This window comes from Lonchura striata, chromosome 7 (assembly GCF_050655825.1).
Source record: "Lonchura striata isolate lonStrDom1 chromosome 7, ASM5065582v1, whole genome shotgun sequence".
In the NCBI taxonomy this organism is placed as follows: domain Eukaryota; kingdom Metazoa; phylum Chordata; class Aves; order Passeriformes; family Estrildidae; genus Lonchura; species Lonchura striata.
Genome location: NC_140709.1, coordinates 17,155,312 through 17,171,017, shown reverse-complemented (window position 1 = coordinate 17,171,017; position 15,706 = coordinate 17,155,312). Strand labels below are relative to the sequence as shown.

The 15,706-nt window shown below is 36.3% G+C and overlaps 2 protein-coding genes across 13 annotated transcripts in view; one reads left to right on the top strand and one right to left on the bottom strand.

Moving 5' to 3' along the window:
- DPP4 (dipeptidyl peptidase 4) overlaps positions 1 to 5,504 on the top strand; it is a 40,043-nt gene extending 34,539 nt beyond the window's left edge. Inside the window, exons 24-26 of the mRNA XM_077784995.2 lie at positions 3,082 to 3,154; positions 3,398 to 3,471; positions 4,329 to 5,504. Coding sequence (XP_077641121.1) covers positions 3,082 to 3,154; positions 3,398 to 3,471; positions 4,329 to 4,427 — 246 coding nt within the window. The 3' untranslated portion in view covers positions 4,428 to 5,504. The remainder of the gene's footprint in view (positions 1 to 3,081; positions 3,155 to 3,397; positions 3,472 to 4,328) is intronic.
- Positions 5,505 to 7,453: 1,949 nt separating this feature from the next.
- Positions 7,454 to 15,706, bottom strand: part of SLC4A10 (solute carrier family 4 member 10) — a 170,122-nt gene continuing 161,869 nt past the window's right edge. For 8 of the 12 annotated variants that reach the window (XM_085584316.1, XM_085584312.1, XM_085584314.1 and 5 more), the window contains 2 exons: positions 14,167 to 14,283; positions 7,454 to 9,726 (listed from right to left, as the gene is read on the bottom strand). In XM_085584316.1, the coding sequence (XP_085440442.1) occupies positions 9,660 to 9,726; positions 14,167 to 14,283 (184 nt within the window). In that variant the 3' untranslated portion in view covers positions 7,454 to 9,659. The other 4 variants (XM_021528552.4, XM_021528559.4, XM_021528553.4 and 1 more) reach the window with 3 other exon arrangements.

The window sequence follows — 15,706 nt, the reverse complement described above, 5'->3', positions numbered from 1 at the left end:
CCTGGCTTACAGCCCCTTTGATTCCTGTCCCTGTCCCAATAGCCAGCCTCCTAGCCCCTTAACACTGACAAGAGCTGTTTGCTGAAATGAATGTTTTTTGAGGTGAATGCAGAATCTGTACTGAAAGTTAGTACATACAGCTGAAGCTGTTAAAGCTTGCACTGCTAACTCTGTGCTGTCAGGTTTGTGTGCTGCATCATATATTCTCTATCCTGCTGCATTGCTGTAAAGCTGGCATGAAAAGTGAAAAGTTTCATAAACTGTAGTATGCACCCTGATTTAGAAGACATGAGATATGGTGTACACACCTCTTTAGAGAAGATGAGCACTGTTAGGCACATTCCTGACATGCAAAGTATTATTAATGACTGAATATATAGACTAAAGAAATTAGTTGTGGTAAGAGGGGTACATCCTGCCTTTTTATTACTGTGACATTAGGTTTTACTTTATTGAAGGCAGAGAATCTGAGATGTTAAATACGGTTTGTCAGGAATCAAGTCTGAGGGAGGACTCACATTCCTAAGTGGGCTAATTAGGTATGTTCAGTGTCTTTTAAGGTAGTTGTAAACTATTAAAAATTAGAGCTTTGTAAAAGAGAGGAGCAAACATGGGTGGTGCTTCTAATACAATCCTAGGCTGAATGGCAGAAATCTGGTGGCCTGGAATAAACATCCTGATGCAAAAGAGACTGAATCAGGGCAGAGCTTCGGAGGTCAGACGCAGTAGCCATGTAAAGCATACCGAAGAGACTGTTCAACTTGTGAGAACATTATTTTGCAGTTCACTCTGAATTTGATATGCTTTTGGCAAGTGTTTGAAACAGTCATAGATTTGGCAATCTTTTTCTAGCAGATTTGAAATGTTCAGTCCTTAAGAACTGCTGCATCATTAGGTTATGCAAAACAGGGTACAATTTTGTAAATATGCCATCTTGTACTGATTTGACATTTGTTCTATTATCTGAGAATATGCTAAAGGGAGAGAGACCTTCAATTTCAGCCAAACCTTAACTTGTTTGTGGAGTGCTGATAAAATGTTGACTGCTGTGTGATCTTTAGAAAAGCCAGTTACACTCAGCAGGGCCTAATTCTAAGTATTGTGCATGTTACCTTTTCAGAGCCTTTGTCCCAGCAGTGTAACTATAAAACAGAAGTGGGAAATAAAGTTGTGGTTTTTTGCTGTCCAGTTAAGGTTTGTTCAGCTGCTGTTGCTTTGTTGTCTGACTGTGCCTACTTAAGAGTGCTCCCCATCCTGCAACCTTCTTTAAGAACACAAAGGTACTGTGTCCTTAAAGCATGTTTTAGGGAAAGAACTCTTCATGTTGACTGTAAGTACAGCAAGTGAAGTATAAAAAAGCAGAGAAAGTATCTCATATGCTTCTTCTTTCTGAAGTATTTTTACAAATAACTTTATTTAATTCCTGAATAGGAAAAATAGTGACATCCTCTTTCTAAAATGGCTTTTGCCAAGTCAAGTTCTCAGAAGTGTAGCTTAAATAAGGCTTCCACTCACAGAAGGTTTACTTAAAACAGCATTGCTTTTCTGGAAGAAAGCGTAGCAAGGTGATCTATCAATTCTCCCTCTGCACATGTGGAAAATTATTTACTCAAAGGATACTGGTTGGTTTAGGGGTTTTTTTGTTTTGTTTTTGTTGGGGTTTTTTTTGTCTTTATCTCACTGGGCCATTTCTTTCTCATTTGTTCTTTTGGTCAGCTGGTTTGCCAGTGCTCCTCAGTGCATCAAAGTGCTCTCTCCATGTTTTAGCTAAATGTTCTTACTCCATGACACCAAATAATCAAAATGGAAAGTGTCATGCTTCCACTGTTGGTGGATTTCCATATACTGGATTTCTGGTGCTCTCTAGCTTTTGACTATCAAAAGGGGGCAACTGCAATGTTACAGAGTGGAGGGTGGGGGTTTTTTGCCCTCTCTGCTGAACTTGGTTTTTAGATTTCGTTGAATACATACACAGAACTCGTTTCATGTATGAAAGGATTCTGAAACACTATTCTGCCATGAAAAAAGGAATTTCAATATTTGTACTTGCTTTAAAGATTTGTGAGTGTACAAGAGACATAAGGACATCAGAACACTTCTGTGTTTTTGCAGTGTAATGTATTTGACTTTTTGGGGTACTAAATGCAAATCCTTGTGCAAGGATACACAGTTGGGAGGAAAAAAAGCAAATCCCTAAATTCTTCTGTTCATAATTTTTAGTATTTTTTTCTTGCCAGATTAACTGGTTGTCTTATTAAGCCTAAAATGTCTTGTCCCTTTTGTTCTCTTCGTCCTCTGCTCATGGCAGAGCACCATCTTACTCCCTTTCCTTGCCCAAATTAAAAATCTTACCTGCAATCCTTACTGTCTTCATTCTTTAATCACAGCAGCAAGTCAGAATGTTCTACGGAATATGCTGTTACTATGTTTTAAATTTCTTGATTAATCATAGTCACTGATTATTTAATCTTTTCCTTACTGTATCGTGTTTCCATTCCCAAAATGTAGCTTGACTTCTATTTAGAGGTTTGGTCTAGTGATTTTTGTTCAGGCATTTCTCCTTCATATTTGGAGAGCACATTGGTCTAAACTTCTTGTTGCCCAATTTTACTGGAGACTGAGGCAGCATTGGCTCTGGTGCCTTACCTGCAGGTGAACCTCGCGGGGAAGATAACGTGCATAGCCTCTGCAAGATCTCCTCCTTGCTCTCACAGGGTGCACTGTTGCCATGGAAACATTTTTTTAAAGTTGTGTGCAGTCGAACAGGAACCCTGTGGCACACGGTGCTGCAGGCTACCACCGTGCTGGCCATGGACTGAACGTGCACCTCAGTGCAGAGCTGCCCGCTGCAGCCGCCGCTCCCTGGTGACACTGTCGGAGGTGTGGGGTGGTTTGGGCGGGGGCACCCAGCCCCTGGATGTGTGACCGTGTCCCATGGCAGCTCGGAGGGGGGTAAGCAGGGCTGTGCTTGGTTTGAGCTGAAGGACCCCAGACAGTGTCAACATGAATCAAATTCAGCTGGTAGCAAGTCATACCCTAATAAATAGCACCTTTTTTCTTTTTTTTTTCCTTTAATTTCAGAGTTCAACAGTAATGGCCAGAGCTGAAAAATTCAAGGAAGTTGAATATCTCCTTATTCATGGAACAGCAGATGGTGAGTTGCAGTTAATTAGACATTTTAGTATTACAGACAGGTTCGCAATTCTACTACTGACAAAACAAAAGCATGAAGGGGCAAGGCTGTTACATTTTCGTCAATAAAATAATACCGATTTTTGCAACTAATCTGTGTTTCAGTGAGCAGTGCTGGGGAGTTTAGTGTGTACATTGCTTTGATTTTCCCCCAGAGTATTACAGAAGCAGTTTTTGTTTACCTTTTTCCTCTTCCACTTTTCAGATAATGTTCACTTTCAGCAAGCAGCACAGATTTCCAAAGCTCTTGTTGATGCTGAAGTGGATTTTCAGGCAATGGTATGGTTCTGTTTTGTTTATCATTATACAAATGAGAATAATAACATAAGCTCCCTGTGGTAAGATATAAATTCATTGCCTTCTTAAATGAAAGTTCATATAGTTGCATTTCATGTTCAGTAACTGAAACGTGAACATAAAGCATGTATTTTATTTCTGCACTAGAAAAACTGTAAAGCCATACCATCTCATACTCGATCCTTTTTACCTAATCTTTCATTTTCTTAAATTTTTTGTGTTCTCGGACAAGCAGCCAGTCCCAAGCTTTGAATATACCCAAGTGCAATGAATAGTGTCTTACAGGATAAGGGTCTTACTAGGATAAAAGGAAAGGCTGGCTTTGACAAAATCCCAGATAACCTGTCCATCATGTCTGGTATTTACTGTACTTGTAAGACAAGCAGTTATTTGCTACTTCTTATGTTGTGCATGGAAGTTCTCAGACTTAAGGTGCAAGCTCTTCCTTTCCTACATTCTCTCAGACCCTGGGGAGCAGTGCTAGAAAGGATGATGTATAGAAGGAGGCCAAGCACATGGTTTTCCTTCAGCCAAACTCAAAGGACATACAGAGAGAGAGGTCAGGCACCCCTCATAACTGAACAGCTGAATCTGCCCCCCATGTGGACAAGCCACATGTTGTTTTTACACCTTCAGCATAAAAACAGAGCATGTCCCACGTGCAAAGAAGGTGCTTGTGTCATAGCAGCTTCCTACTCATCATGTCTTTGCCTTCATGTTGAAAGCCTCATGCTAGGATCATTTTAAATTGCTGCACAGGTTTTTATGTCTGTCATGTTTGATTTATATCATTTAGATGTAGCTGCAACTAACACTCTCTGTATTTCTCTTTCACACAGTGGTACACTGACAAAGACCATTCCATCTCCGGTCAAGCACATAAGCATATTTATACCCATATGAGTCACTTCATAAAGCAGTGTTTCTCACTGCACTAGCACCAGCATTTTGCCTGTTAGTGATGGTACTTCTCCAGAAAGCTCTCATGATAATGTACTCTGAGCCAGTATAAATCAAGATGAGATAAGAGTCAGCTCTTGGGATACCAGTGTACACAATGAAATACTAATCTTTATAATGATTCTTGTTGCCAAGCAACTATTGCATTTTTATTGATTGTATTTAATCGGGTCTTAACATCACCAGAATGATGTTGGAGACTTCTAGGATGCATGGTACTTGCTTGAGTAATTACCTTTTGATATTTCAGTCTAAAAGAGAAGCAATTCAGTTTGTGTATCAGAGAAATGAATGATAAAATGTCACATGGCAATTGGTTGCAGAATAAAAATATAATAATGTTTCCATCAAAAATGAAATGAACCCTGGGGAAATTTCTGTGAAAATAATGAAGAAATGTTTTTGCAGAAATTTGTAAAGCTTGATAATTATTATTTTAAAATAGGTATCAGGAATACTGCAATGTTAATATGTGCAGATTGAAATACTTTATACTGCAGTTCCTGAAGTGAGTGTGTTTTCTTTGCAATCCTTTGTATTACAGTTGTAGAACTCTTGCAGGGCAAGCACATAACAAACTTTCACCAAAGATTTTGAATGATACCTAATCAAACCAATGGCACTGAATTTCTTTGTGTGCTATCATATGGTACTGTGATATTTTGCTTATTTTATAGCAAAAATGGCTGCTACATTGGGAATCTGCACTGCAAAATCTCCTCTGGGAACAAGAGTCCCCATTTTTTTAATGTAGAAGTTGCTCATGTTCTGGTGAATAGAAACTGGTTCTTACACTGAAACATAGAACATTACAATATGAACTAGCAGTCACTTACAGCAAGGGCTGGACTGTCACTCTCCTGTGAACAGGCTCTTTGGCAAAACTGCTTTCCCTTACAGCCTACCAATAAATACCTGCTTTCTTTACAGCACGCCAGGTAGGCTTCTCCATCTAATCTGAGGATTAGTTTTCTTTATTTCACATGGAAAAAATGCAATCCACTTGTACTAAAAATTGTGCTGCTTTATAATAATAAAGACATTAATTTATGAAAGTAGGTGTAGTCCATATCATTGAAAATATTACTTCAGAAAAAGAACACAAGAATTTTTTTAAATCCCCATTAATTTTGAGGATGACTTACAGTGAAGCTTCTGATTTTATGTAATGGTATCATGTAATAGAGTGTGACATGATTATCTAACACTTAGCTTCTTGGTATTACATGCCAGCATCTGATTATGTCTGTATTGTGGGTTATTAGTGACATTAGGTGTGAATGTAAAAGTACTCATGCAGACAGATAAAGCATGGGGAGGAATGTTAAGACACTTTGTTCAGCTTGTCCTTAAATGAGAAAGTCTCAACTAGAAAATCAGATTTTGTTTTAGCAAACTAACAATTCTTTGACTCACAAAATAAGATGTTTTGTTTGTTGGCATTTTTTTTAAACACACTGGAGCTGAGTTTTACAAATACCATCTTGGGTTCAAGGGAGTAGTGGCTCTAATGTAGACTGGCACCACTGTTAAAGTTCTACAGGGTTACAGGCTGTCAGTTATCTCCAAGAGGTTTTATCATCACATCTCCCATTCTTTTGACTCAAGGCAAAGAAACCTGTATCAGTATATGGTAGATCCCAGCAATACAGACAGGTTATAAAAAAAGATTATGATATGGCTTGTGTATGCAAGGATTTCTTTTAATATTAGGATTTCTTTTAATGTTATCACTCATACTAACATTAAAAAAGTGTTTCTGTAAGCCATAAAACTACTTTCACTAGGCTCTCATTAGATAAGTGCAAGAATTATTATAATCAAATAAATATTTTAAAAATTAACTAGAAATTATACAGTCTAAGTCTTTCATTAAGATGCAATTCTTTGCATCTGACCTATGTTATGATTCTAGCATCTCACTGGGAAACTCTTCTGTACTCTCAATACATCATCCCATTTTAACTGTCTTATCTGCAAGGCATTACATAATGCAATGCTAATTATCTTTGGAAAGCAACTTCTAAGATATGCTTCTAATGATACAACTATTAAAACAAAAGAAAATTTCATTGCTATAGTAAGTGTCCTAATTAACATCAATTCAGTGTCTAATTTTTCACTCTGGTAGAACTCCCTCAGCTCCAAAAATAATGCAGGCAATAGGTTGATAGAACTGCCCCAGGGACCTGACAACTTTCTTGAACTGCATGAGCACAGGTAAATAACTTAAACTGAGGCCACAGAAAATATCTAGCTCATTTCATTAATGTGCAAGGCTAGAAGTCAGTTGTGCCTGAATTACTGAAACATGCTAATTGGTTGCACACCTACCAATTACGGGTTTTCTCTGTATTTTTTTCCTATGTGAAATGGATGTTTAAGTTTATTGTACAATACACTTTGTGTAAAATCCTAACAGAAGCAGCAGAAGCCTGAGGTGTCACTGTTAGCCTTAGGCTAGGAGACTTCTAGGCTTTGGTTTAGTAATTGGTGAAAAAGCTCAAAAGGGATTTAGTAAGATGGAGTCAATATTGTATATGTAGTACTGTGATTCATCGCCTTAAAGTTTTTCAGTAGCAAAGATTTAGGGTTCTGAGAAGAGCAGAAGCATTTTAAAATGTATGACCGTACCTATTGATCTCTAAAAAGATCTGACTACTCCTGCTTTGTCCGCATCATCTCTCTCAGGAGGAAGGGGGACCAACTCAGGAGTAGTAAATTGGAGCTTCATTCCCATTCTCTCCCAGTGAGCTCTGAGCTACCCCCAGTGTCACACTTACTGTTCAGGTCAGACCAAGTGCATCACCACCAACTCCACCCAGGGAGCAGCACTCACAGCCTTGCATGTTTCAGTGAGATTCCACTTGAAAAGGGAGCCATGCTGGGCTCTACCACTCATTAATTTGTGAAGCCCATTCAGGTCAGGTAGCCATTTCAAATATCACATGGTATTGCAAACCTCTTCTGGGTTTTGCAGTACAAAAATAAAATTGAAAATTAGTTAGGATAAATATTTATTTTCACATAACATATCTTAATTGTGAAAAACACAATAGTCTATTCACATGTACACATAAACTTTTGTAATAAATTACATCCAAGAAGTTGAGTAATTTTGACCAGGAATATGAAATTAGAAGTAAATATAGCACTACATCTGCTTTACATTGTGTGTGATTTCAGAACGTTAAGATTAGCATTGGAAAAGCACTTAAATTCACACAAAACCAGAGTGTTTTAAAATAAAACCACTCTGAAATACTGAACAGAAATACAGAATGCCATTGAATACACTGATTTCTTAATATTCTAAGAGTTGGTCAAGTGAAGCTAATACATTTTGATTGTATACATTATCTGTAACAAAGTCAGCAACATGTTAAAACACCATCAGGCTGCTTTCAGGACAAACCAGTATTGAGCTTCTATACTAGCCTTAAAACAATTGGAATCTTACAATTTATCATCAAGTACACAAAACGAAGCATTTAACCTTAATGCATCAGAATTTTTTTCCTAAATTTACATATACAAAACATTGAATTAGATGTGAATCCTTTTTCGCGTCCATTAGATTTTTTTTTCTCCATAAAAATGGCTTTTAATGGGCTTTGATAATGCTAAGGTAAATTTAGAACAGTGACCCTATTAAGTTTGCAGCAAAATGCAATTATTTATGGCTAAAGTATTGAAACATACACACTCACATACACAAAAATATTGGAATACTTTAAATGTGCTGAATGGGAAAACTTGTTAATGAGTGTATAGAAAATTAGCATATTTGGGAAAGCTGGGGAGTGTTAGAGCCCTATGGATGAGTTCTTACAAAGATTTCAAGACTACAATTCTTATTTTTAGGATTCAAAGTTACAACATAATACTGATAGTTTGCTTTCATTTTAATAATTTAAAAATTTATCTTAAAAAATTTAAAAATCAGTGAACTCCAAATAACACAATAAAACTTCAGCTCCACATCCCTATTCATTCAATACCTAATATTGTAGTCTTTTACACAAAAGAATAGCTTGAAGGATCAGGCAATAACAACATCCATTACAAAAAATGTAATAGCCTTATAGCCACATTTTACTTTGCAATGTTGTTTTTATCTTTTAATCAATATGTACTTGATGGAATAATAAAGAGCTGTAACAAAACAACAGCAGGATACCCATTTAAGTATTACACACAATCTCTGAAATGAAGAGCTTTACAACTGTTAGTGGAGAGAAGACAATATAAATACCTCCCTTATGTGGCTGAACTTTAGGCAATAAAAAGGAAGATCATTGGGCAGACGATAAAACTGCATGTGGGGTATAGTTTGTATCTACAAAATTTTCCCTATTATAAAATAATTGATTGATTCATGACAAAATGCATTTGTTTGGCCTACCATGGCAACATTCATACAATACAAGATAAGATACCAGAATCACATTGCATTTTAAGAAATACTGTACCCATGTTTCACATCAAAGGATGTGGTGGTGTTCTTTAGCTAAGGTGAGAAAATGTTTTAATATATAATTTTATATATATATATATTTATATATATATAGGACTATGTTCCAGTTACATACAAATTTTAATATTAAATACACTGTATTAAATCAAGGAAAACTTCACAAATACAGAATCTGACCCTGCAATTCACATTGCAAAACTGAATCCATGACTTCAGACGGACAGATGAAGGAGGAAAGTATTATCCTTGTTAGTTTATTCACAGGGTCAGATCAGTTGTTATTTTATAAACTTCTTAATGTTTGCTCATCAGTTTGGGTGTCCTGAAATCATTTACTAGTTAGGTGATTTAAAAGAAAAAAATTGGAACAGGGGTTTTCAAGTTCATCTTGAATCAAGATTATTAAGTATTTTCACACAGAAAAAGTAGCAAAATACAGTACAAACCTATTAACAGGAAAGTTGAATTTGAAAGAAAATTTGCTTCTTACATTTCTGATACGAATACTGATAAATGGCCAAGATCAGCAACAAACACAAAGATTTTTTGCATTGGCTACTGCAGACATTTACATTGATACTAGACAAGGTAGACAAGGTGGAATGAGACAAATATTGCACTACATTACCTGTGCTAGTTTGAGATGAAAGACAAAAGTTACAAGGTAAATATTTTATATTTAGTGGTTGTGGCACTCTTAATTCATTTGTAAAAAAATTACTTGAAGAGCAAGTCAGAGACAAGTCTCCCGGTCAACACCTTTCCCTGAGTCAGCTTTCTTCTCTTTTCTGATTTCAGCACTGGGAAACGAAAGGGGAAACAAAAAAAAATAGAGTTATGGTAGCACTATCACACACACAACTATATATATGTAATCTACCTGAAAACCAACATTGCACAGATACTTTATTTTTCATGCTTCATGGCACAAACTGGGAAAGCAAGTGAAAATTTCTGTGCTGAATGGTGTAGAAGACATCAGGCAGCATTTTAGTGACAAGGTAGGTAAAGAACTTAAGATGTACAGACAGACAGCATGCATGCAAAGATAGCCACTTATTTTTTTCTTTTTTGGAAAATACAACTTAATTTACTAAAAAATGGTAATGGTACAGTTCTCAGACAATACCAGCACATTTTTTAACTGAACAAACAAAAGGTCACAGTAAGTATTTCTTGTCTTTAAAATGTATTCTCTTGTTCAGCTGTACATTTAGAAGGAATGTTTCTGAACTAGAGTAGTACAAGCCAATATCCAACAAATATTTGGCTTTCAGTCTTGATTGGGGAGAGCAGAAGTCTGGGGAGGATGGGGAGAGACAATATTCCCCATGTAGAGCGTAAAACAAACTTCTTCATGTATACATTATAAGGAAATTAAAAAAAAAAAAAAGCCTGAAAGATCAGACACAAGCCATATCATTCAGAACACTAAACCAGAGCTCAAATTTGGGTTCAGCTTTTTTTTTTCCCCCAGTTAAAACAATGTTGATTTGCCTACAGAAAGCAATATACGTGCAAAGCAGATGATTTTTTGTGAGTGTCCTAATTTACAACAGCGTAAATAAATAAAAAGTCATGTTCTTCCAATGAGTCTCAATCACAGTATGAAAATGTAAAGAGGCTTCCACAACACAGGCAAATCAAGCCTTCAACAAAGAGTGGCAGGGTATCTAAAAAAAACCAGATGGTTCTGAGAACAAACCTGCAGCAAGCACATAACCTACCAGGTTTCATGGGAATAATTCCTTAACTAGAATGAATGAGAAATAGGCTGAGTTACACAAGGCTTAAAGAAAGCAAGATCAATTCTCAAATTCTTAAGGTGATTCATGCACAATTCTACAATCATTTGACATTTTTCTTCACATAAAAATTGCTTTAAGGATACAATTCAGTTCAGCCAAAGCTTACTTCTATGCCTATGGCAGCTTCCAGAGGTGTTAATGGAAATAGCTAAAGAATACCAACTTCTGCCACTTCAAGTGCCAAACCTGTCACCTTCTGTAGAACAGTGATAGAATTGGGTACGTTACACTTTCTGCACACAAAGGGTATGCAAACAAATTCTGGGGGTGGGGGGTGAATTAAAAGTGCAGCAGTACAGCAGGCAGGGAGTTACCTGTGCTTAGTAAAAGCAAACACTGAGGTGTTGTATGCCTTACAGTCTATAATATTTCCACGTTTTAGGTGCCTCTGTGATACCAGGAAAGTCTTCCTTCTATTTAGGATTCACATCTCTGGGCAGCTCCTGTAGATGTGGGGTTTAATGCCTTGAGAAATTTGAAAGAAAAAGGACAAGTCCAGTCTTTTTCCAGTAAAACACGTCACTGGTGGATCTGTAAAGGAGTTGGAGCTCTCTTCCTCCCTACCAAGGGAGTAGCCTAACACGCCTGAGCAGGAAGGTCTGGGATGTGAGATTTTCAGATCTTCAGGTCAAAAAGGGAACTCACTCATATCATCTGCTAAGTGACAGATGCCTCTTTTTCCAATATTTAAAAGACCAGCTAAGTCTATCTCCTGTCCATGGTCAGATCTGTATATGCTTTGAAATTGCTCTCTGAAGGGCTTAATACTACGAGCAAAGACAGAGGAATGTCTATTTACATGTACCAAAGAGGGCTGTGCTTCAGATAGGTGCACTGGTGTTCTGTTCTACCAAGAAAGGCTCAAAGGCAAACATTTAGGTCCCTGAGAATTTTAATAATAAAAAAATGAAAGTTGGAAAATTGTGAAGTTCAGGTGCCTGTATGGCTAGGCAGCTTGACTGAATCCTTGTAAGTCCTCTCTTTAGACAGGTAAAAACATTCAGGAGCCTGGCATGTAAGAGCTCTCTCACATGATGCTACTTCACAGAATCAGGGCCAGGGCACATCTTGTGATAGAAACTATCATGCATCACACTGGGAAGTCATTTGTATAAACCCTTCCTGTCTAAAATCTCTTTTTGTAGATGATCTTAGTTTATAGCTGGCCAAGTCAACTCAGTGTTTAATTACTATGAGTAACTTCCTGTTAATTGGTTGATGCCTTGCATAAAAGGCATTACATAAAATCATAGTATACTATCATAATTTAATTATCACAATTTAATAATATTTTGAGATATAAGGAAGCAGAACTGACAGCAGAAAGGAAGTACTAAATGTTATGTAGTTGAACTTCACAAGGGATTAGTAAAATTTATTTCAAAATGAGATTTTTTTTTCCCCCCTCTATGATAAGGTACCCTTCACTGTGGAAATTGTTAATCTAATACTGATCCTCATAATTTGCAAAAATTATCTTTACAACTGCTACCATTCCAAGCTTTTTTTTTTCCTCACTAACTACCTAGGATTGAATTATAGCCTCATTTAATGATACATGCATTATGTTCTATAATATTTTTGTAGTTCTATCCCTAATATGACTTAAGATTAAAGTTGCTTATGGCTTTGTTTATCAGAAAGGAAATTTTTCAGGGTTAAAGCTCTTTGAGTTTGCTCCTCTCTCAGAATCTGAGACAAACTAGAGCACCTGAAAATGCAGGGTTTCAGAGTCTTTAAGGCTGTTTGTTTACAGCAGGACACTCACATCTAAAACCAAAAAAATCTTTTCTCCTGAGTCTTTGTTTTCAAGAGCAAAGATAGAAAAACAGATTAAAAATAAAACCTTTAAGAAACCAGTTTTTATTTCACTGTAGTTTAAAGGGCAAATCTCTTATCTGAGCCACAATCTGTGTGGATGCTCTTTGTTCAGAGGGTCAAGTTTACATCATCTATCATATCACCAAAGAAAGCAACATCCACCAGGAAAATTACAGTTCCTGTGTACCCAGGGGCTGTGAATGTACCACGTCAGGTTCTTCTCTTTCTCCAGGCTTTCACAGCCTGGACAGCAGAGGCACTTGACGTAAGAAAACTCTCCAGTACATCCTCCTCCCGTGCACACGTGGATTTCAGTGACCTTTCAGGATCCTTTTCACTCCATGTATAGGGTGGAAGGCAAACAATCAACTATGCTATTCTGACTGTCAGTGAAATACCATCAAAATGACCACATTAGTGGGCTGCTCCATGGGTGTCTGATGTAAAGGTTCCCTGGTCATCAACTGCTCAGTCTTGTTCGTGCAGTTCAGGGAAAGGAACAACTCTGAAAGGCAGCATGCCATTTTGAGGTGACAAAATTAAGAAACGCTATGACTACAAGTGTTCTCTCACTGCTTCTGTTCACCTTGAAACAATGACTGGCTGTTTCAAACATGGGCTTTTGAAAAATATATTTAGAAACGGGCAGAGTATAATTCTGTATTTTAAAAAAGATTACTAGGAATAAATTCAGTTTGACATTTGAATACACTACATTATTTAAATACACTATTTTAAATAAAGAGTAAATTTCAAATTCTAATATTTGAGACTTTAGTGAAGACACTTTACATTCTTATTCGAAATTTCTTCTCATTCTGTCTCCCTGAAAAACTACACGAAGTCAACTCATTTGGGTTCCAAGGTGACACCATTTTGAATTGGAAGACACAATCAAGGAAAAGGTTGGGGTCAGGGTCTTACCTTTGGGAAATCAGCTTCTAGAGTGATTAGGAAGGGGATCTTATGACACAAGTGTGATAAGAAACAATTAAATAGAAAATAATTACATTTTAAATTTATGGAAGCAGAGGGAAAAATTCTCTTGGAAAATCACATTGCGCTTGGATTTAATATTTTCTTATTCCTGTTGTAACTCTGTAGCACAGATAAAATAATGTTTTCATTTTACTGGACTAAAATCTAAAATTATTTAATTGTTTTGAGTACAAGTGAAGTAGGCAGAAAAATGTAAAGAAATGATGCAACCATACAACTATTTTCATTCCAAATATTATTAGATTGCATTCAGAGTACTGGGTTCTTCATACAGCTATTTCCAGGGCAGTGAAGATCACTTCTTTTTCAAGAGGAAAGAACAAAAGCAAGCAGAACAAATACAATATCCAGGTGGAGACTGGTGGTTCATTACACAAGCATCAGGCATGCTCAGCTTCATTTTCCACTGGAGCACAACTAAGTACCATGCAAATATTTGTGATTTTTGTTTTTAAATATGTAGTGAATTTGTGTTTTGAGCTCAGAATATTACGACTGGACGTAAGAAATAAAACTGCAAAATGCTAAAAATCTTTCTGATCCCTAGCAAAATATTCTAATATTGGTTTGACGCCAATATATAAAGTATAATGAAGTTAAAAAAATTAAGACCTTTTAGAAGGAAAGCTTGACTCCTTATCTTTTGCATTCTCTGAGGATATCAACAATGTCTTCCACACAGCAGTTTTTGCCATTTCATCAGAAATGTTTATCACAGATGGGTCATCTCTAGAGAAGAATGAAAGTAAATACACAATAAAACAATCAGCAATCAGCCTTGTTACTTATTAACTCAATAAAAGTCCTTGAAAACTGATAGTGATGACAATAATTAAGTGCAGTATAAGTTAAGAGATTATGTTGAACTTCAGAAGTCCTGAACAGTTAACTTAAATACTCTCTCAGAACATCTTAGTACTTTTAAAGTATTTTTTTCCTCCAACAGCAATTAATCACAGTAACATCAATAAAATTTATTGTGTTGCTCCCAACTAATAAACAAGAGAAAAATAATGAGGTGTGATATTAAATATTGCCCAAGACCTCACAGCATGATAGTGGCATCACTGGATTAAACATGATCCCAAAAGGTCCTGCTTATGCTCTGAAACTCTACCTACTTTTAAAACTATTTTAGAAGCAATCAAAAGCCTTAACAAAATGAAATATTTAAGAGAGCTTAAATATTTTTAAATATTTAATTTAACAGCTAATAAAAATGTCACAATAAAACAAACTAATCAGTAGGCTTAAGTAGCACTTTGTAGCCATTATGCTCTTTGATTTACCTGGACTGCTCCAAACATGTATTTATACACTTAATAAAGTCTTAAATGTTTTAAGGGGTTGCCTGTACATTATTCCTGACTTCATGGTTACATATATTTGGCATTCAGTAAGCCCTCAGTAAACTTGCTGTTGTGTGTTTTGGGAACCACTTTAATCTCCATTATTTTGACTTGTTTTTAACTGCAACTCTTACAGCACAGAGAGTCAGGTATTATCCAGGCAACTCTACCGAGGTCAACACACAAAGGAGATCGATAGAGATCACACTGCAAGATAAATTAAGCTACATATTGCTATTATAAATCACAACAAGAAGGTATGGACAAAACAAGAAAAGAACCAGACTATTAGTTGTGTGATGAATCAAAAGAAGTAGGCTGGGATTTTTCAGAGACAAAGTTACAAATCTCCTGATTTGCATTAGGAGACATTACAGTAACTTTGTGTTAAAATGTTAGGGAGAAGGCCACTCTAAGATGATGTTCCTGTGAACTCACATTCATGCAGAAGTTACTGTCACCAGATATTTCAAATCATTTATTAATAATTTCTTTCTGAAAACTTCAAATTATATTCATTCTTCATGGGCTGGCAACATTAATTATTACTATCTATAACATAAGATGTTCATGCTTTTTTAGTCATGTCAGCCCTGCATTATGCTTTATCTACCTGGGACAGCTCTTGATTCACTTATTATCTTACACAACAGGATTTAATCAGAATGTTTTAGAATGTAATACTTTAAGAACCTAGTTTTTCTGCAGCATTTTCAAAACCTTTACTGGTTCCCTGCTTGCATCAGGTTGAAGGGTTTGACCTGCTCTACATCTTTCTTTTTACTGTGCATGTCAGAAGCCAA